Source organism: Urocampus carinirostris, chromosome 3 (assembly GCF_059441175.1).
Source record: "Urocampus carinirostris isolate Australia breed hairy pipefish chromosome 3, RoL_Ucar_1.0, whole genome shotgun sequence".
NCBI lineage: Eukaryota > Metazoa > Chordata > Actinopteri > Syngnathiformes > Syngnathidae > Urocampus > Urocampus carinirostris.
This window is the reverse complement of record NC_142351.1, coordinates 23,120,689-23,138,010: the sequence shown is the minus strand read 5'-3', so window position 1 is coordinate 23,138,010 and position 17,322 is coordinate 23,120,689. Positions and strand designations below refer to the sequence as shown.

Here is a 17,322-nt window from a genome sequence, read left to right as displayed (position 1 = left end):
ACTCAGTAAAAAACACTGTTCTGAATACTAGGCAAAAATACATAAACTATAATACCAACGTTAATTTTTATATAAAAAATCATAAGTCAGGAAATTTGTATTTATTGTACACAGTGGAATCCCCATTTAGGTCACCGCCATGTTTGTCTGGCATCCTGCCGCCACCGCTGTGCTCTGTGGCACTGCCCCTCACTCCCACCAGACAACACAGGGCCATCTAATGGCCATATATTACACATTGGGGCTTTAAAAGTAGTTGTAGTAGTATAATTAAAAAAAGAAACAAAACTCATATGTCATTTCCCACTCCATAGCCAAATTGCATGTAATGTACTTGATCACCAAAAGTAGGCGACAAGTGCTCTTTCACAAGCAGAGAGAATGTCAGTTGGCGAGAATGAATGAAGGAGGAATGCGGCCTTTTTTGTGTGCACACAATAACACCGCCTTTTCTTAGATTCTTTGAATCCAAAAGACTTCCATTTCACACTGGGAGCACATGCTTTGAGATTCCTTTAGCATTTCCGCTAAATAGGTCATCTGGGCGGGCAGGAAAGAGTGGAGGACATGCAGGAAAAGGCCGGACATTTGGAGAAACATGAGCTGAGTCAAGATTTCATATAAGATTTTATATTGAGCCTAAGCCAACCACAAAGACTGTGTTTAAAAATAGGTGAAGGTGACTCAGAGTTAACGTTATCTTTAAAATAATTATGGGCACATGTTTGTCCCACTGAAGTAACTGCAGTGGAGCAGCGGAAATAAACCTGTGGCTACAACGGCGTCCCAACGTCACCGCAAGCCACTAAAAGTCAACCACTAGTGACTTGATGCTGGCAAAAAAGGGATGGCTTGGCCTTAGTGATATGGCCTTAAAATCATGCCGTCAACAAAATTTGATTTACAGTTTCATTAGTTTTAATGAAAATAAGTTGTGTTTGTTCCCCCTTCAATGATTTGCTTCAATTTATTTAGACAACCCAGTTCTCAATTGAGTAAGCATGATGTGGAGTAGAAGGAGAAACAACGAGGCATGGCAAAATATTTGATTATTCTGGTTCCTTGAGGTATATCGTAAGAAGTCAACTACATACATCCATCTATCTATCTATCTACCCTGGTCATATCCCTCGAGAGGGGTGACCGACAGCAAGACAAACACATGCAAAAAACAAAGAAAATAAAAAGGGGAAAAAGTAGCAAAAAAAATCACACAAAAGGTTTTGGACCATGGCCAACCCAAATGCCCAAACAACCACATGTTAAACACGTCGGTCATGCTTTCGTCCCTCCAGATGAAACGGGACACAAGACAGCAGCCATGTCACTTAATAGTCTTGTAATATACTGTGAGGCCCTTTGAGACTCTTCGTGATTTAGGGCTATACAAATAAAGATGACTTGACTTGACTTGACACTTGGGTAAGGGTGACACAACACACTTCTGTTCAACAGCAGGGCCCAACAGCTTTCACTGGTTTACCCCTGCCGCATCATACGGTGCCCTGCCCATTCCTTGGAACGCGTCCAAACATCCTACTATCCTTTCACAACACCTCTCCACTCATTCCTATCACCAACAAGAGTTCGAGCTTACATTATATTTAGACCTCTTTCCTCCAGTGCACTCATAACACCATCCATCCACGTCAATCAACCTTATTTCTAACGCCATGCCCACTCCATCACGTGAACACTTCATCACCTTATTCTTCCCAACATTCACACATAACTTACGCCTATCACACACTCTTCCAAACTCCATTACCAACCTTCCAATGTTTCCTCAGAATCAGCCACAAGTGCTGTCATCTGCAAACAACAACTGACTTACCTCCCACACTGTTCTACTGTTGTCCATCAGCTCTACACCTCTGCCAAATACTCTTGCAAACTATAGACATGCTTAAGACATATAACTGGTACACTTAAAAAAATATACTTTAATATTCTTATTGTTCTTTATTTTGTACTTATGTTTCCAGTAAAATAAGAAAACTAATCATTAAAATGATCGAAATTATTTTATATGGGGGATCATTTTAATATTGAAATACAATAACACTTTAAAAACCATTTTTTAAAAAATCAATGTAATTTAAGTATTATCTTTATGTTATGGATGCAAGTTAAAATAAAGGGAAAACAAAACCAAACATAATTAAAAAAAAATCTACCAAAGCAATATATTTTTAATGTTGATTTTGTTTCTAGCAGATGAGTCATTCACAAACAAATTAAGTTCTCAGAAGATGTAATTAAGTCAAAATTGTTTATATGACTATTAACATTACAAATCACGATTTTTGTTTGAAAACTATACACTAACATTTTCCTAAATACCTATCAAGTCTATAACAGTAAAATGAAAGACATCACGATACTATGTTACAGTATATTATGTAGACATATATGTCCCCAAAACTCAAATTGCAGGGGGCTGCTGCTTCTAAAATTTATCTGGCCACAGTAAAGTACTGTGATGTATGGGATAGCATGTACTTAAAAATATGCAAGCAAAGTACAGCAGTTTATGACATTTATGGGCTTCAGACAGACCTTGTTGGTATCTTTAAACATTTCATAGTAAAACATTTGGAATTATGAGGACTACCGGTGTTATAGAAAAATGGGGAAAAATGCAAAATATTTATGGACTATAAGAATCACAAAAATGCCAAAGAAAGAGTTCACATATGAATTACTTTTGGTAGGGCTTACTATGTGGTAGTTGATGATTTCCTGAAGACTTTCACTGCACTTTTCCAGGCATTCCTGACGAGAATTGAAAGAAAGGAAAAGGGGTGAGAAAAACATGATGGGACTATAGAAAACATGCAGTTGGTTTGAAAATAAACAACGCAGCAAAAGACAAATGAGAGATCAACTGGCAGAGGAAGTGTGACTCTGTAACAACTATAAAAAGAAATGATTCATTGTTTTGTGAGGACCACATTAAAAGTAACCACCAAAATGAACAATGAGTACACGCATGCACACAACAAACACACGCTTTGTTTTTAGGGTATTTTTGTTTGCTGTTTTTTCTTTGACAACATTCCACGTTTAAAATAATAAGCAATATTATGTAAACATGTTTTTTATGCAAAAATTGATTGGAGTCCTGGCCATCCTTCAATTAGGAGATTACTATACTTTGCTATTAGCGAGTATCTAAGAACATGTCTGAAGTTAGCTGTTGAAGAGCAGACATCTTTAAGAGCTCTAATAATGTTAAAGACAAAAGGCAAGCAGAACTGTGTAGAATACATGTTAGTCAATATATTATGAAGAAAAGGGGATTATCCAACACAGACATCTGTCTGCACATTTTACAAAATACTGCATTATCACACTTTAGGGCTGTGTAAACAAGTCGAGTATTCGGGATCAAAAGTTTTAGAAACAATGTATTTTGGATTGCAAGATAACCATTTGTCCCAAACTTTGTATACTCTGTGATTTATTGACAACTGATATACTGCCTGAACAAACACAATTAATTCTGGTAGCCCTCACTTTCACTCAAAATAACAGTCCTAGTGAATGATAGGTTGGTTGTAACATTTCTCAGAATTCACTGTGTGAATATAACTTGTTTTTATATTCCTACATATAAAAACAATCTTTCACCCCCACACACACATGAAGTAACGGTTCAATAATCAGTCTAATTGCATCTCTTGTATGTTTATCAGTTTTGTACTCTTTTATTTTGAAGTCGCATTTCCGGTGTATTTATCTGTTTCCTGTGTGAAAGAAGTTAACTAGACACACGGGGGCGGGCAGTGTGGCCGGAGACTCGGGGCAGTGTGGCCGGGAGCCCAGCCGGGGCGAGTGGTGGTTGGGCCATCACCAATGCTAATAAATTGTATTTACCTTAATGCTTGTTTTTATTTGTTTAATTCTGCCAACATATATAAGTTATAAGTTTTAACTTTATCAGTGAACTAGAAAAGTAAACAGATTTTGAATCTTAATAAATTGTTAAATATTATTAGAACTCATATCAACAGACCCACTATTAGACGAGCACATCAAAAACTTTCCAGATCATCTGCAACACAGTTAACTATATGTGTTTGGCTTTGTTTTTTCCTCCTGTCAAAAACGGTCCCAAATGCCCAAGCAGTAGGTAAGGACTCAAAATGTTTCCAATGGGTTAATTCATTTATTCCCTTTTCCGTATTTGATAGGTAGTTAGGTAGGTTATAACCCAATAGACAGAGATCAATGTAATGCTGTTTTGTTATTTGTATATAACATATAAATGATTAAGTGTTAATGAATGCAAAATAAATCCATACATCCGTATAGACATAAAATATATAAGCTATGTATTCATTAAGCATTAATTCAGGACCAGTATAAAGAACACATTAATATGATTGGCCTTTAACACTACATTTCCCAAAATACATCACTTCAAACAACCAGCTCGGTAGCCTAGTAGGTAGGGCGCCCGCTCCGAGACTGGGAGGTCGCTGGTTCAAGCCTCGGCCGAGTCATACCTAAGACTTACAACATAGCCTTCCCTTAAGGGTTGGAATTGGGGGGTTTAGTCACCTAATGACTCCCAACCTCAGCAGTTGGGTCTAAAAACCCGGCGCCGATCGAAGGCGACAAGTCACGTCGATAGCTTCGCGTGACAAAATGATTTCCGGTAGATATCATGTTGATGGTTGATACTGGCTGAATAATAATAATAAAAAAATACAAATACAAGGAAGTGGCCATCAGGACACGGTCCACAGGTTTGCAAAACAAATGGCACCAGAAAACTATCGTATCAAATAAAAAAGTAGCAGCATAAATACCCTACGGAAGCCGCATAAAATGGATTTCATCTATCAGTGGTGTCTCACACACGGCACTTGTGATTGTGATTTGCTATCCGCCTTACTTTTGCGGTTTAATGTCTGACCCGAATGTGCTGACAACTCATGCCACCAATCACCAGTCACCTCGGTGAGTGAACCGCCCAATCTTTTCAGCTGTTGTGCATTAAAAAAAAAATCACCGGTTGTTTCTGACATCAGCCCACCACCAATCTACAGTGCGAGTGAGCATAACAGAATGCTACATCTATTTTCCAGTTGCGGTCCCCCCTGCCTCTACTGGGCCCTCCCTGCCTCTATTTTTCCGATGACCGCGGAGTGGCCGGGGCATCTCGGCTGATAGACAGGGATCGAGTCTTAGAGTTTGACACTGCTACATCTATCTGTCAACTCTTATTGTTTCCTGACTATTTGAGGCTGCTAATGAGCAAAATATCTGCGAGGAATGGTAAAAGTTCAATGAAGATATATACTGAAGAGAACGCACACTCATGCAGGCACAAAAGAAAAGAGAAAAAGGGGGAAATGATGATGTATCAGAAACAGTGAGCTCACAGAAAAAAGGAAATGTTTTAGAGGCAAAGTGGTTTCCCAATACGCTGAGCGCCCCAATATCCGGTCATAGCAAATAATCAATGTTGGTTAACTTCCAGCAAATCTCACCGAGATCATTTCATCCTTCTTGCACTGCTGCGACAGATCACGGATGCCATTGATGAAAAGCTTGTTGGCACTGATGTAAGCCTTCCCGGCATCAATCATGCCACCGCAGAGCTTCACCAACTGTGTGGACAAAAATAAGATAGCTAGATGATATGGTTTCTGTAACTTAAGCCCATTTCAACCCACAAGGTTAACAACCTTAGTAAATAAAGCAAGACAGGAGAATTATTGTCTGCGTTTGATGACAAAGATTTTTCATGTAAAATCTGCTTTGGGGGCTCGTTTTCTTTTCAGGACATTTTTTGAGCTGACCTTAAGGTTTAGTGTTAAAAGGCCAGTTATTAAAGTTTACGGCAATGCCATGCTATGCCCTCAGGCAATGAAGGAAAAACCCTTATTGTTTTGGAAATTATGGTGACCCATTTTTTGACATAAATTGAGACGTGACAAAGGGGTAGGAAAATACCAAGAAATGGTTAAAGAGCGCCCAAAATAGCTTTCACATACCAAAATAACACACTTCCTGTCTTTTATAGCATGGCTTTTTGTGTGTCTCCTTGTGATAGATATGTCTACAGATTTAATGTTGCCAAGTCAAATGTTCCTTGAGGGTGGAATTTTCATGACGTTTAGTTCAACTGAATGAATTAAGATGACTATATAGAGTGATCTGTTTGATGCTGATACATATAGCTTTTCACAACACTGTGCCCACAGGCGGTAACGAAAACGCTTTAGATCACCAATCTTGACTTAAATAAAAATGGACTCTATCCTTCTGGATCATAACAGAAGTGGCATACTTTTTCCAGGCATGAATTCTTGAGACGTTCAAAGACCTAATTTATTGTTGGAAAAGCATTAGCCTCGCGGATTATTTCTACGAATGACAATTTTTTTGTGTGTTTTGATGGGAGACAAGTGAATTAGCTTTATGTTTTAAAGACAAAGAATAAAGCAATGTTTGTACCTTGTCCAGCTTTCCTTCAATCTCCACAACATCAGTCTCCACTTCCTCAATATTTGCCCTAAAACACATAAACAAGACAAATAACTTTATTAGATTTCATCAAATAAAGTTAATGCATTGTAAAGTCAAAAACTGAGCAGAGTATGTGAAACATTGTTGAGCATATTTTTTCAAAATAATTTCAAAACGAGAGCACATACTTAAGAGCTATAGCAATCTATGAGCTGATATTAGCAATCAACTTTGTGCTTCTAAATCCTAACTCACAGGTACTAAATTGTGTTTGCATACAATGTGATTATGGAGATTATCTGTGGGCAAAGTTTGCGAATACCATAGTATGATATTAGAGTGCCGTGAAAAAGTAATTGCCCCCTTTCTGATTTCCTTGTTTTTTTATCACTCACAAAGGTTTCAAATCATCAAACCAATTTTAATATCACACAGAGACAACCAAAGGAACTACAAAATTTTGTTTTGAAATGTCCATTTGTTAAGGCACACAAAAAAATCAAAACCTATATGGCCTAGATGAAAATGTAATTGCCCTCTGAACCTAATATCGAATTGAGCCACTTTTGGCAACCATGACAGAAATCCAATGTTTACGATAATTCGTAAGGAGTCTTTCACAACACTGTGAAGGATTTTTGGTCCACTCTTTGCAAAATCTTTCATATTTGCCATATTGGAGGTTTTTTTTTTAACATAAAATGCCCTTTTAATACAACACCACAGCAACTCAATTGGATTTAAACCTAGACTTTGACCTGGCCACTCGAGAACCTTCACAACCTTTGTTTTTTGAAGCCGTTCAGAGGTGGACTTTCTAGTACTGTATTTCGAAACATTGTCCTACTGAATGATCGATGAGCGTTTGAGGGCACCAACTGATGGCCAGACGTTTTCTTTCAGGATCATCTGGTTAACACCAGAATCCGTTATTCTGATAACCACGGCAAGTTGTCCAGGTCCTTAGGCAGCAATGCAGCCCAGTTAAGGTCAGTGTGCATGACTCCACTTTAAGAAAGACACTGGCCAAAAATGGCATTCATGGCAGAGTTACCAGGCGAAAACTACTGCTGTTACAAAAGAACACAAAGCTCTGTTGTTGTTTTTTTTCCTTTTTCAGTCATGTTGCAACAAACAATGACCACATCATTGAATCACAATATATACAGTGTTTTACAGTTTCTGAGAAATTATTATTTTCACATTATTCTCCGTCACTCTCTAAGAACAATATAATGTGTAAAACCTGTGACAAACACAAATTTTCTTGTAAAAAAATATATATATATAAAAAAAAAAGAAAAAAAAAAAAAGAAAAGGTGGAAAAAAGCATTTTTGAGAATGTTAAATCCAACTGTGCACGCTGTCATCAATCCCCACCCAATCACACCCAAATATTCTGGTCATGTTCTTCCTTGGATACCTTCTGGAAGGAGATTTTTCAAACCATTTCAAAAATATGCGGCTCTCCTATAAAACCAGATCATATGAGAGCTTTATTTGGAACTTCCTCAATCACGTTAAAATTACCTAAGGCCACACAAAACATCTAAGCCTTCATTACAATAGTAGCAGAGGGTTTGAGCCTAATAAAATGGAAATCATCAATCCCTCCATCGCACACTATGTGGATCCAGTCAACCTGACACTACTTGCATTTAGATGAAAATACATATACACTTAAGGGCTCTGTATGTTCTACTCAACTATGTAAGGTCAAGGAACTGTGCTGACATCCCAGAATGATTAACCTACCGGATATAATTACAAATTGAATGTCCTAACCACCCCACCGGACTCTTAACTTTGTCTCAGAGCAGCCTATTACTCCTGGTGTAAAAATGGCACAACAATAGAAAAAAAGGACATGATGACAAAAGTAAAGCATGGTGATGGCAGTGTGATGGTCTGGGGCTGCTTTCGGGCAATTACCTTTTCACATAGGGCCAGATAGGTTTTTTTTTTGTGTGTGCCTTAATAAATGAAATCAACATTTCAAAACAGCATTTTGTATTTTCTTGGGTCGTCTTTGTGTGATGTTATACTGGTTTGATGATCTGAAACCTTTTGGAGTCATAAATATGCAAAAAACACAGAAATAAAGAAGGGCGCAATTTCCTTTTCACAGCACTGTACTGTAACGACTAGTTGAAGGAGAGGTTTTCCTAGAACTTTTATACATAAGTTCCCACATTACTCCACAATAGCAAAAACACAAGTTAACAGCCCTTCTTGTTGATCCATCTGTACCACTTCATGGCTCAGCTGGTAATATTCACCCACCTGAGGGTAGCTGGCCACTATACCCTATAAGCCACCCAACACTGAGCACCCATTACCATAATGGATGCCCATGGTTCCCGGAGGGTCTGTTGTCTTGGCAACCATGATTAAGTGGGCCACAGAAGTTCATGATGGAGTCAAGAGCTGACCATGGGACGATTGACCGCATTGAGTGTGTCACAGTCAATAGATTAATTCACACACAAACAAAATTTTTGAAAAGTTTGGATAGGCAGGTTTTGAAAATTGTTTTGGTAAAATTGCAGATTTTGCCTCAAATTAGGCATTTCATCACGTGCATATTTTACTCACATGTTGGAATTAGACAGACCCAAGTGGTGGCGAAGCACAAATCATCTAATACGTTTAATATATGCTGCTAGTTCCTGTCTTGTAAATAAGAACATTCTTCCAGGGAAACACTCAAATAAAACATAAAATTTGTGCAACGTGGCTTTCCTCCCAGCACTGTCGGGAATCCAAAGTGTACAGAAAGAGGAATCTTGGCTGCAACAGAGGAAAATCAATAAGGTTGTGCTTTCTCTTTTTTTCAAAAACCAATGACCCCAGAGAGGTTTTACAAGAGACATTATTTTGCCTTTTGCCCTCACAGTTTAAAATGTTTCCTGATGTCTCTGGCATGCTATGGTCAAGACACTCTGAGAATTAAAAATAACAAACAGCATATTTTCTGCTGACAACCGGTGGGCTGGATCTTTGACCATCTCCACATGTTCGCAAAAGCCAGCAGCTTTATTGTACAGGCAAAGGCAAATCCCAGAGTGAAGAGACAACAGCGATGGAAAAAAAAAGTGTTTTGATCGTCCATGGAGATTTTTGTTAACGTCACTTGCATTATTTCGCATGTTGTACTATATTGTTGTATTATTATTGCTATTCCATTGCGTTTTTAACTTGATACAAAAAGTTTCCAGATAACATGTGAGCTGAAAAAGAAAAGTATGGAAGGAAAACTATAATGGCAAGATGAATACTAATGAATCCCAACTTCTTTCTTTTTGATTGAATATTATAGTGCTTGAAATGGCTCATTTTGCACCGGTCTCCCACCCCCAGTTTTGAGGTGATGGGTACAATGTAAATTTGCCCTTCTAGGACACAAAACATAAAAGTGTGGCAAAAGTCTTGAAAAGTCCAAGTAATACTCAATATTGACTTGGTTAAGTTATTTAATCAGTTGAGACACACAACTGTTAGGAAATGTCAATTTGGTCGAGTTTAAGTCAACCTAATAATGTAGATAGACAATAGAACAACACTGAAGAAACAATGCTTTGACACAATGAAAATACATCTGTGAAAAACTTATATGGTTGGTTGGTTAGTTGGGTCCCTTAACCATTGGGGTCGTTAGGGGCACCATTTTCTATGGTGTGTCTTGGGAAAGTACAGCCTGGTGGCGCCAATCCCTCTCTAGGCCAAAAGCCTACATAGCGCAATAAATGTATTTTGCCCCTCAAAAGAACTCAAAATATAGCCATCAATAACTCAACCCCAGGCGACAAAAGTGATTACACCCCAAAGACAATACACAAATATATGTCCAAACAAAGCACTGCTTGTCATTTCCCCTCCAAACTACGATGTGACATGTTATTGTTGTTACTAGGTCTCAGGTATAAATAGGGAGCAGTTCAATTTGTTCAATTTGTTGTACACTATGTCATACTGGTCATTGAAACTCCCAAGATGGCACACCATAGCAAGGAACTCTCTGTGGACCTTTAGAAAAATGGATGGCGGCACTACATAGAGCTGCACAATTATTGCCAACACCCTGAAGTTAAGCTGCAGTACACTGTTGAATTTGTAGTACAGCTCTCATAATCTGTCAAATGGTCACTGAAACTCCCAAAATGGCACACTGTAGCAAGGAACTTTCTGGAGACCTTAAAAGTAGAATTTTGGCACTACATAACCCTGGCCAGGGCTACAAGAAGATACAATGGAGTTGAGCTGCAAAAAACAACAACAGAGCTTTGTGTTCTTTTGTACAGTGGCCAAAATCTTACATCGTTTTAAAAAAATCAGGATGCACTCACAACAGGGCTTGTGTTGGATGTCCAAAAAGCTGAGTAAACGTGCACATCCTAATCCAAATGCTATCTTAAGAAAGCTAGGCGCAGGAGTGCTGTCAGCATAGCTGCAGAGATTGAAGAGGTAGGGCTAAGCCTGGAAGTACCGTACTCAGACCCAACACTTCTGGAACTTTCACCTTGGGGTATTGGTATTGATGGCTATCTTTTGAGTTTTTGAACGGGTTAAAATACATTTACACTGCTATAAAAGCTTTACAGACTACCTTTCATTCTCTCAAAGAGAGGTTTCTTCAGTGTTATACCAAACACTATAATAAAATCGCTGCAGAAATATAAGGGGTGTACTCACGTTTGTGACACACTGTACATAAAGATAAGTTAAGATGTTAAGTCATTACAAGTAATGCCCATAATTTTAGATGTACAGTGTAAAAGAGTAAACAAACTGGAACTGGGAGGTATATGACTGAACTAAAACAAAATTGCCATTTGAGATAATTATTGATTTTTTTTATTTATTGGAGATTTTCCAACTTCCCTAGAGCTAATGAAAATGATATTCAAAATATGTCCCACTTTCAATAAAATACCAATATTGCCACCCAGAAAAATTTCTGATATTGATATTTTTCAAGCAGATATCAGCATCTATTTTAGGAGCTTGTTTAGTTATTTTCCCTTCCAAATTCGACTTAGGCAAAAGCTAGTGTGAATTATGACAATTTAGTTCCTTAAGTCTATTCTTTGGCATTAGGCAGCTAAGTGGTTAGTGCATCAGTGGCACAGTTCTGAGGTCATGGGATCAAATCCAGCTTCCAGCCTTCCTGTGCGGAGTTTGTATGTTCAGCCCATGCTTGAATGGGTTTCCTCTGGGCACTCTGGTTTCCTCCCAAATTCAAAAAACATGCATGTCAGGTTAATTGGTCGGTCCAAATTGTCCCTAGGTGTGAATGAGCAAGTGAGCTGTCTGTCCCCGTGTGCCCTGCGACTGGCTGGCAACCAGTTCAGGGTGTCCCCTACCCACTGCCTGAAGACAGCTGCGAGGACTTTAAGCACACCCGTGACCCTACTGAGGATCAACATGCAGTTAATGGATGGATCGATGGAAGTCGATTCTGGCTAACATTCTCAACCTGAATCTCGTCCTGCTTCTTTTAAATACTGGCTAACATAATGTTAATTCCCTCACACAAATAGTTTGTCTCTGCATCCTACATTCAGGCACTGTTGGATAGAAGGGAACAGATAAAAATTGGAATGAACTACATCTTATAAAGCACTAACATCGGAGATTTTGGATGTAATTCAAGAAAATCTGATACTGTTATTTTTTGGGCTGATATTAAACAGATGTCCAAAACCAAACGTTGGATCGGACACAACTAAAAATACATTTGATTTAGTAAGTTATCCGTTTTTCTTTTGAGTAGTCAAATGTGTGAGTTGATTAATGAATTATGTCGCTGATATTTTTTTCAGCACAGTATAAGGGTCTCTAATTTTGTTTTTGGGGTCTCTATTTTAGTTTTTTGTCCATATGCATACATTGACAGACAGGTAAAGAACCAAATTTAAACCATTAGATTTCCCTTTCTGTGGTCCCTATCTGGCGCAATTAACAGAGGTTCTTTGCCTTTATTGAAATTGCTTGGTAAAAGCAGTTGGGTAAATTTGCTACATTTCCTTATTTATTCTCACAAATTCAGAAGAAAATGTATTGTAACATTTACAATTTTTAAAAATGTGAGCAAAATTAGGGGTTTGGGAATTTCAGATTCAAAGTCATCCAGTCAGAAAATAGCCCGAATGCCAAATATGTAAAAAAAAAAAAAATCACACTATTTTGCAGCAACAGAAAAAAAAGCAGAATAGATGATATTTATTTCAAAAGGATGCAAAAGTAGGCTATGGGATTCACTTGGAAAAAACTCACAACACACATTTCTTTCGATTTTGTAAGCAAGAAATGAAGAATTACAGATTGTATCACTGTTTAATACTAAATAACACGAGTGGGCGTATTAAAAAAAATACTTAAGTAATTGACTATAGTAAATAATTGTCTCATTGTCATCACAACCTGCCCACTTTAAAACAAAACAAGAAGAAAAACTCCCTACTTCTATGTTGGTAACTTGTGAAACATTAAACATAACTGTTAAAAGTCCTTAAAAGTAATAAAAAAGTAATGATATATTAAATGAATATCCATTCTTAGAGTAAGCAGAAGATGACGTGTGCCTAAAGATAAGTGCAGATTTCCTTCAACCTTTCCTCCAGGTGTTTCCTCTACTTGGTCAGCATCAGTGAACCCTTGACGTCACCCTCTTCCATCCACCTCAACCACTTCCATTCACACAACGCAGCCAGACTCAAATCCATCAAGCATAGCGACACTGTGACACCGTCACAGACAAGTACAACCGGATAGAATCTTGCGTCTTTGTAACAGTTCTGGCACTTTCAAGGGGAAATTGAAGAGAAACCACGGATGTGATGAACTACCGGTAGATATTTTTCCAACCATATATCAGAAATCTCCAACGTGGTGCCCGCAAGCACCAGGTAGCCTTCTAAGGACAGCTGAGTATCCCACTGACCAGTTCTGAAAAAAAGCTCACCAGTGCTGGGTCATTGTGATATTCTAGTAAAATAATTATTTTCGAGGTTGACTGGGTTTATTCAACCCTACTTCTAATAATTAATAATTAAACTGGTAATAATATAGTAACAACACAGTAATAACATAATAAGTTATTTGTAAAGTGCTTTGGGAGGTCTTCGTTGACTTGAAAAGCGCTATATAAATGCAGACAATTTACCATTTAAATGCATATCAAACTGGGAACCCTTTGCGCCAAATAATAACAAAAAGTAGCTCTCACAAAAAGGATAAAGACCCCTTGTTTATGCTAGATCAAATTTGTGGAATATTTCAGTTTCACGGTATTCAGAATTTCCTCAACTTTGCTTCGTTTTACACAGATGGAAAAACATAGCATAAATATTTGTAGAATTGGGAAATGTTTACTGATTTTAAACAGTTTTGGTTGTAAAACTTCTTTTTATGTATTTTGGGTGATCTTAGTAAGATATAAAGGTTTATGTGAAAGAATGTTTTAAGATGTGTTCATTTTTATCAAATACAAAAACAACCAAGCTCTAAGTAACATAAAATTAAAACATACGTTTGTATATGTCTGTTTATGTTCAAGTTTATTATTTTTTGTTATTCCTTAAATAATTAACGTAATTAAGATGCATTTATTCATTTTCACTTGCAGACTATTTATAATTTTTGTTCCCTATTAACATCTTAAAAATATTAAGTCATTACAAGTAATGCCCATAATTTTAGATGTACAGTATAAAAGAGTAAAATGTTTGCAATATGGACAATTTTAGTACATTTTATCTATAATAAGTTCCATACATTTTCCAAACCACTTGTAATCAACTTTGCCATACCATAATGTAGCTAAATAGTGAAATGTTACAATATTTAATTATATAAATAAACAATTCCACATACATTTAGCTACTTACATGACCCTCAATTTAAAAATGATCTAGCCTATAAAATTGATGGTAAAGTCTCAATATCGCCTGAGCACATACTTGCCTGACTGTATTTTTGCAACATCAGGTCATTGATTTTGGTTCAGAACCTGAAACGTACTGCAAAGGTTCGATGTATTATAAAGTTGCTTACAATATTGGGTATTTAGCTTGTGACTCAGGATTTAGCTATTGCAAAGGAAGAGTCAGCGTGTTCCCCTCACATTGACCTCTACTTTAAGAAACTCCAGACTGCTGACGCATTTCTTGCCCAACCCCGGTCCTGGTTCTGGCAAGAGCCCGGAACAAGAGAGATTGAACAAAGAGGTGGGAGGGAGAATGGGCAGAAACAATGGCTAGAAAGTGGAGCAAATACAAAGCAGATTCATGAAAACATTTAATCAAACGTTTCACAAAAAGACAAGCGCAGTCGCTGAGACCAATCATTTTCGTGACTCGTGAGCTCACAGGGAGCTTGCCGATACAGCCTAAATGACAGCCAAGGTGGGAGTGGAAAACCCCAAAATGCATTCACTGATTCCAATTTGACCTGGTACCAGTAAAATTTGTTAGCCCGTTAAGACTGTTAAGAGACGGTCTACTCAAATGTCACATTTATTGCTACTAAGAATGTGTGAAAAATATTTGGGACAATAGTTATCGGACTGAAAGCGGCAGTATACAACACCACAGTTATTGGCCTGATAGCAGAAGTAATTGACTTGATGATTCAGAAGTAAAGAATCAAACGCAGAATGGGTCAAATGAGGAGCACATGTAACAACCACATACTCACAAAGTTGTGATTTATTTTCTTAAGGAAAAGTTAAAATGGAGTATTGCTGTAATCAACGGAGTACACTAAAAGGTTCAGAGTTAGGTGGTATTTTACTTCTTCAATTATAATGGGTCAAGAGAACAATAAATACTTTTGGCCGTTTTGTACTCTTCCAAAAAATTATATATAGTGTAAGTGTCAATCTCTGGTGTGAAGTAGCTGTTGTTCAAGAGCAAACACAAACACAACGGTATCCAATCAGCTGTAACAGTTGCTTAAACACGTCAATAAAAAAAAAAAAAAAGGTTAACAACTTGGCCAGAAAGAATTCCATCTGGAAATGATCTTTTGTTCCAATTAAAGGCAACCCAGCACTTGTTTTTTGCAATTCAAAAATGTTCGTGGGTGTCTCAATAAAAGATCGCCGAATAATAAAAAAGAAAAAGAACAGATGTAAAATTCACTTAGGACACACTAGTTGAAAACAAACTGTTTTTTTGTCCTATGCATATGAAGCACTGCTCAAGCACCACATGAGCAGTTTAGGTCTTTTCACATTGCACTTAGGGTCATGCAGGATAGCAACAATTAGTTTGTGATACAAGGGTTCGAACCAGACAAGTAAAATGCATACTTCTTAACCCATACAATTTTTATGATTTTTTGGGGGAAAACATTTCAATACGGTCATAAGAAATCAATAAGAATTCCTTCTCACAAACAATGTCTGCCTTCTGCACAGGTGTTACTGCTCTTAGGCATACTCTGCCTTGAAGAGACAACTTGGTGTCAGTGCAGTTCCTTTCAACATGCGTATTGTTTCTTGAGTTTTCAGTCTTGCAGAAGTCATGACATGTGTGCCACAGCATGTCTCACACTTTCCACTTTAACTCTATTGTTTGTGTTTTCTTTACTCTAAATACGCTAGTTCATCTCATAGTTCTGTGGAAATTATTTTCCTTAAAAAAAAAATATATATTGTATTCTACCTTTGTTAAGTTTGCTGCGTCACTTTGGATTTCATATTTCATAGGCCATCGTAGATGTTCTGTTAAAAAGTTCCTTGCAGAAGTCATTCGTTTTTCAAAGTGCATATCCTCGAGGGCAAGGGTGTCCAAACTTTTCAGACTTGGTAAGCTAAAAATGTGTGAGGGACGACTATTTTCAGCCTAGCGTTTTTTTAACTGTCTTTGATGAATTCATCCTTCGTGAAAGGTTTGCAATGCTTGGTGACCAGTGCTTGGCAAACAGCGTCGCAACCTCATGGCTCGCCTTTTTAGCAATTTACGTTGACTCGCAGGGTCTCGTGAAAAAAAAACTCCTGTGCCATTAAAACAGCTTTTAGTTGCCTCACCTTTTCACAGTAGTTTCCAGTTAGCTTTTTGTAGTCTGTATTTAGTAAGCTGAAAATGTGTGAGGGCCAAAAATTAAGCCTGCCATTCTTTAAACTGTCTTTGATAAATACCCCCTCCGTGAAAGGTTTACAGTGCTTGGCAATCAGCATTGCAACCTCATAGCTCGCCTTTGTAGCATTTTCATTTGAGTCACAGGTTCTCGTGAAAAAGCGCTGCTGTGCCGTTATGACAGCTTTTAGTTGCTTTACCTTTTCACAGCGTTAGTTTCCAGTTAGCTTTTTGTTGTCACTATGTTTCGCCTGGCAGTGCCTCTTTATATTATAATATTTGAAAACAACTCCTTAACTTGACTTTTCCCCTTTGAAATCACTTGGGATTGATGGGTATGAAAGTGGCATTCCACTCAGTGAAATATGTATTTTCTATTTTAGGGCATAATACTGGACTTATAATTGTAAAGTTCTCGTGTGATAGGAAAAATAGAACTCAAAAAGGTAGACACAAAATAAGAAAAGCACAAAATGATTCATGAACAGAGAAGTAGAGATAAATTTATTCGTTTTTCATATTGGACAAATACAAAAGAAATTTAAAAGGATGCCAGTTCCTTTTTTTGACTCACTGTTGTTACTAGCTTTGACTATTACATAATTGTCGCTATCGGCCAATCAATTTTCTGTTTATTGATAACCATACCCTTTTGGGATAATCCTCATTTTGTAACCTTGAAGATTTAATAAAAAGAAGGGGCTCGGATGAGGCTTGGGGGAAGGGATGGAATTCTCTTATCTGAAAGCTACGCCCC

General features: G+C 37.5%; 1 protein-coding gene across 1 annotated transcript in view; it reads right to left on the bottom strand.

The window, feature by feature from the left end:
* The window catches only part of LOC148369203 (arf-GAP with coiled-coil, ANK repeat and PH domain-containing protein 3-like), a 38,885-nt gene that overhangs the window by 19,985 nt on the left and 1,578 nt on the right, over positions 1-17,322 (bottom strand). The window contains exons 2-4 of the mRNA XM_088331137.1: positions 6,472-6,529; positions 5,502-5,621; positions 2,722-2,775 (exon numbers count right to left, since the gene is read on the bottom strand). Coding sequence (XP_088187263.1) covers positions 2,722-2,775; positions 5,502-5,621; positions 6,472-6,529 — 232 coding nt within the window. The remainder of the gene's footprint in view (positions 1-2,721; positions 2,776-5,501; positions 5,622-6,471; positions 6,530-17,322) is intronic.